At 28.9% G+C, this 5000-nt stretch overlaps 2 protein-coding genes across 12 annotated transcripts in view; one reads left to right on the top strand and one right to left on the bottom strand.

Annotated features, from left to right (window-relative positions):
• Positions 1-5000, top strand: part of LOC124431555 (C-terminal-binding protein) — a 34115-nt gene that overhangs the window by 27919 nt on the left and 1196 nt on the right. The gene's annotated exons all lie outside the window — the stretch shown is intronic.
• Positions 1873-5000, bottom strand: part of LOC124431509 (protein glass-like) — a 12782-nt gene continuing 9654 nt past the window's right edge. For 10 of the 11 annotated variants that reach the window (XM_046979568.1, XM_046979584.1, XM_046979599.1 and 7 more), the window contains 2 exons: positions 4825-4992; positions 1873-3402 (listed from right to left, as the gene is read on the bottom strand). In XM_046979568.1, coding sequence (XP_046835524.1) covers positions 3237-3402; positions 4825-4992 — 334 coding nt within the window. In that variant the 3' untranslated portion in view covers positions 1873-3236. The remainder of the gene's footprint in view (positions 3403-4824; positions 4993-5000) is intronic. The other variant, XM_046979574.1, reaches the window with a different exon arrangement.

The raw sequence follows: 5000 nt of genomic DNA, 5'->3' as shown, positions 1-5000 counted from the left end.
AAAAGAAAAAAAATTAAAGAAAAGAATTAAAAAAAAAAAAAAAAAAAGAAAAAAAAATGAACAAAAATAAGAATAAGATGATAAATAAATAAGTAAATAAAGAAAATTAAAATGAATTGAATTGAATTGAATTGAAATGAAATGAAATGAAATGAAATGAAATGAAATGAAATGAAATAAAAGATATAAAAATGGCGGACCAGCTCGTCGTCCCTGCATAGCCGTGCCGGTACATAACTTAGGAAGAACCATATTACATAATACTTCGTCTTCTACTGTTTTTATTACTCTTCTTTGTTTTTCTTTTTTTTTTTTTAATTATTTTTTATCTTTCCCCTTCTTTTTTTTTAATATATATATATATATATACACATATATATATATATGTATATATATATATATATATATATATATATATATATATATATATATATATATACAATTCCAAGAATAACCATTACTTTATATAAATACCCATAATTATTATATATGTATAGAGAGATAGAGAGCGAGCGAAAGATTTTTGACGAGTGATGATAATTATGATGATATTAAATAATTATGATAGCGATGATAATGATGATAATGATGATGATGATAATGATGATGATTATGATTATGATGATTATTATAATGATTATAATGATTATGATGACGACAATGACGATGGTGGCGATGATGACGATGACGATGACGATGACGATGACGATGACGATGACGATGACAATGATGATAAGTAAAAAGTGGGTACTCTGTAAAGTGAGAGACAAAGTTGTCCTTATATAGTTTAAACCTGTGAGAAAAAATAGGGAAATCATAATGGTGGTGACGAAATTCATGAACAAATATTTAGAACAACAACCCCCTGACCCTAATGCCCCACTTCAACCCCACCGCCACCCTTTCTCCCATGAAGTTGAAGTTACGAGTAATATCCATGCGAATCCTCCGACAACACGAGAGCCTCCTTCTTCCTCTTCCTCTCCACCCGCCCCATTGTTACCCTCATCCAACTTGGCCTTCGTCCAACCATCGACTTCAAGTCCACCCCCACCCCTCGCCCCCCCACATGACGACGATACATGGATCCTGATGCTGCGGGATTACAAAAAGAAAACGCACATGTTCATTCTCTCATCCGTTTTTTAATCGATTAAATATTTTTCTTTTTCTCATACGAATAATATTCCATATACATATACGTATATATATATATATATATATATATGTATGTATGTGTATATATATATATATATATGTATGTACACATACATATATGAATATATGAATATATGAATATATATGTGCGTGTGGGTGTGCGCGCGTGCGTGTGTGCGTGAGCGGGTGTGTGTGTGTGTATGTGTATGGATACGTATATATATGTATATGTATATGTATATATATATATATACATACATATATATATATATGTATATATATATGTACGTATATATCGTTCTTCGTTTTGACAAAAAGTGGCGTCAGTGAACACTTTTGTTTCACCATTATATAAATATATATATATATATATATATATATATATATATATATATATATGTATATATGTGTATATATATACATATATGTATATATCTTCACGTATAGATATGTATATGTGTATATATATGTATCTATGTATATACATATATATATATATATACATATAAATATAAATAAAATAAAGGAAACAAAGGAAAAAACGAACTGACAAAGAAGAAAAAGAAAAAAGTAACAACAACAATAAGAAAAAAGATTTAAAAAAAAATAAATAAATAAATAAACAAACAAATGCCACACGATGATAAACATTCGAAAAGAAAAAGAAGATAAATAAATAAGAAAAAAATGAAAGGGTGGTGAAAACACACAGCAACACATTAATATTATAATTAATTATAATAAATACAATATTTGTACAATAATCAACGGTGCTATGGTGGATGTGTTGGAGATCTAAATTACGATATCCCATCAACAACCTGATCCCGATCTAATTTAAATAGCTAAGTGCGTTTGATCGATCGATCGGATCGATCTATTGATCTCTCTCTCCTTGCCGATTTATCGATCGATATAATATCATCTATCTCGATCGTTGATCCTTCGATTATTATTCATCTCGTGGATTTAAAAATATAAAACGTTCATCTCGATCGCGCCATGATTTTTAAATGATCTACGCTTAGACTTGGAGATATTCTTTTGCGTTTCTTTTTTTCTTCTTTCTTTTCGTTTCTTTTCTTTTTTTTTCATTTCATTTCATTTCATTTCATTTCATTACATTTCATTTCATTTCATTTCATTTCATTTCATTTCATTTCATTTCATTTCATTTCATTTCATTTCTTGATTTAGATTTTCCCTATCCGAAGGCTCGAACGTGAACGAACGAACGAACGGATCGATTAGATCTTTAGATTGGTTTTTAAAATATTTAATTAGAATTGTATTTTATTAGGATATTATTTATATATTGATTTTTAATTTTGATGTTTTTCTTTTTAATTGTATTTTTATTTATTTTTATTTATTTTTATTTATTTATTTGTTTATTTTATTATTTCGATTGCATTCGTATGAATTTCTTTAATGTTTTCAATTTACGATATTATCCATTCGAAGACTCGAACGTGGATGATGATCGATGCGATCTTTAGGTTGGATTTTTTTTCTTATTTTTTCTTTTTTTTTTCTTTTTTTCCCCGCACCCCTTTAGGAAAACACATTCCGAAAGAATTGAATTTTATTTAGGATGGTTTTTATGGTACTTCTTTTTTTTCAACATTTTTCCTTTCTTTCTGTTTTCTTTTTTTTTTTTCTTTCTTTTTTTTTTTTTCTTTTTTAAATCTCGTTTGCAGTCGGGAGGAATGAGAGAAGAAAGATTTATCGGCTGTACAGAGACAACACACACTTCGGTGTTTTGTATTTCGATCTATTTATAGATTATTATTCTAAATTTTTGTCGTCAAGTTATTAGCAGTATTAGTGTTATTATTATTATTAATAGTAACAGCAGCAGCGGCAGCAGCAGCAGCAACAGCAGCAGCAGCAGCAGCAGCAGCATTAGTAGTAGTAGTAGTAGTAGTAGTAGTAGTAGTAGTAGTAGTAGTAATAGTAGTAGTAGTGGTAGTAGTAGTAGTAGTAGTAGTAATAGTTCCAGTTCCATGTCGAATAACCGGTATTCGACAATAACGTGGCAGCGAATGATTGCTATCGATTGTCTTCGTTGAATTGTGTCACGTTAGGGTCGCCGTATGAACCCTCATGTGCCTGTTGAGATTGCCACTTTGACTAAATCTTAGGAGACATACCTTGCACTGATATGGTTTCTCACCGGAATGAATTCGTAAGTGTTTTGTCAGCGTCGAACTGTCGGAGAACGCTTTCTTGCAGAGGCGACATCTAAAAATCGAAGGAAGAATATTTTTGTTTCCCTTATCTCTTCTTTCTTTTCCCATTTTTTTGTTCTTCTTTTTTTCTATTTTTTTTTTTTTTCCTTTTCGTTTTAACCCTAATCGTGCCTTTAGGGATGTAAGATAACTCAGACCAATTTTGGGCTCAAATTAAAACAATTTGCGCGTCGCATGATTCATGTGATTCTTTTTTTTTTTTTGTTTTTTGTTTTTTTTTTTTTTTTTTTTTTTTTTATAACGACAGAATTAGAAATGCCTTTTTAAACCTATTGATTATTATCTCTTCGTAAACTATACAATATTTTTCTTTTACCGAGTCAAAATTTATTCATTTCGTATAAATGACAAAAACTGTTCGAAGTGTCCGAAATGTTATATAGCATAATCCACGATTTGAAATTATTTTCGAATTGTCTGCACGATTAGGGTTAATGTATTTCTCTTAACATCCTGTAAAATTTATTTTTATATATATATATATATCTATATTTACGAAAAACAAATGATTATAATATATTAATCATTGATACAAGTCGTTTGAGATATTAAAAAGATATTTATTTTTGTTTGTTACGTACGGCTCAGATATATATGTATATTTGGAAAATTTTGTAAATCACAAAAGAAGAATTATTTTTCGATAATAAAATTAATAGTGAAAAATAATTTTTAAATAATACGAATTTTCAAATGTTCACTGCGTGCGTGCGCGCGCGCGCGTATGTATGTGTGTGTATATGTGTGTCACAACATCTCGATAAACGAAAAATGTATATCATTGTCATGATCATCGGTTCATATAAAAGTTACGATATTACTTATACAAATATAATTATTAAAATAAGAAAAGAATAAAAGATAAGGAAACAAAAAAAAAAAGAACTACTTCACATATGAAGTAACAATAAGATATTTGCGTAATCGATAAAAACAAAGTAAAACTTTTAAAAATAAAAAAAAAAAAAAAAGAAAGAAAGAAAGAAAATACAGAAATATAGGAGCGAGGACTAAAAGTTCCCTAGATTGGTCAAAAGTCTCTAGGCCTTGTGGTTTTATTATTTCAAAAAGAAAAAATAAATACATAAATAAATAAAAAAAAAAGAAAATATAACAAATTGTTTATATTCTTGAAAATGTGTAAAATTGATTTTTTTAAAAATCACCTTAGGAACTTTTAGTTTCCATCCCCTATATATACATATATACATATACATACACACACACATATATATATGTATGTATATATCTTCAAAATCACTTATGTGTATATATACATACATAGTATGTTATAAAGGGTTAATATACAATATATATATATATATATATATATATATATATATATATATACGCACACATACACACATACATGAAAGATTACTGTATGGAAGATAAACGCATCAGATCATCGTACCTGTAAGGACGTTCCCCGGAATGAGTTCTCATGTGTGTCGTCACCGAACTACTTTGTGAAAATCTTCTGTCGCAAACTGGACATCGGAATGGTTTCTCTCCTGAATGTGTTCTTGTATGGGCGGTCAAGTTGGCAGCTTGGCTGAAGGCTTTCGAGCACGCATGACATCTGCGATC

Source organism: Vespa crabro, chromosome 1 (assembly GCF_910589235.1).
Source record: "Vespa crabro chromosome 1, iyVesCrab1.2, whole genome shotgun sequence".
NCBI lineage: Eukaryota > Metazoa > Arthropoda > Insecta > Hymenoptera > Vespidae > Vespa > Vespa crabro.
This window is presented reverse-complemented; position numbering and strand designations above follow the sequence as displayed.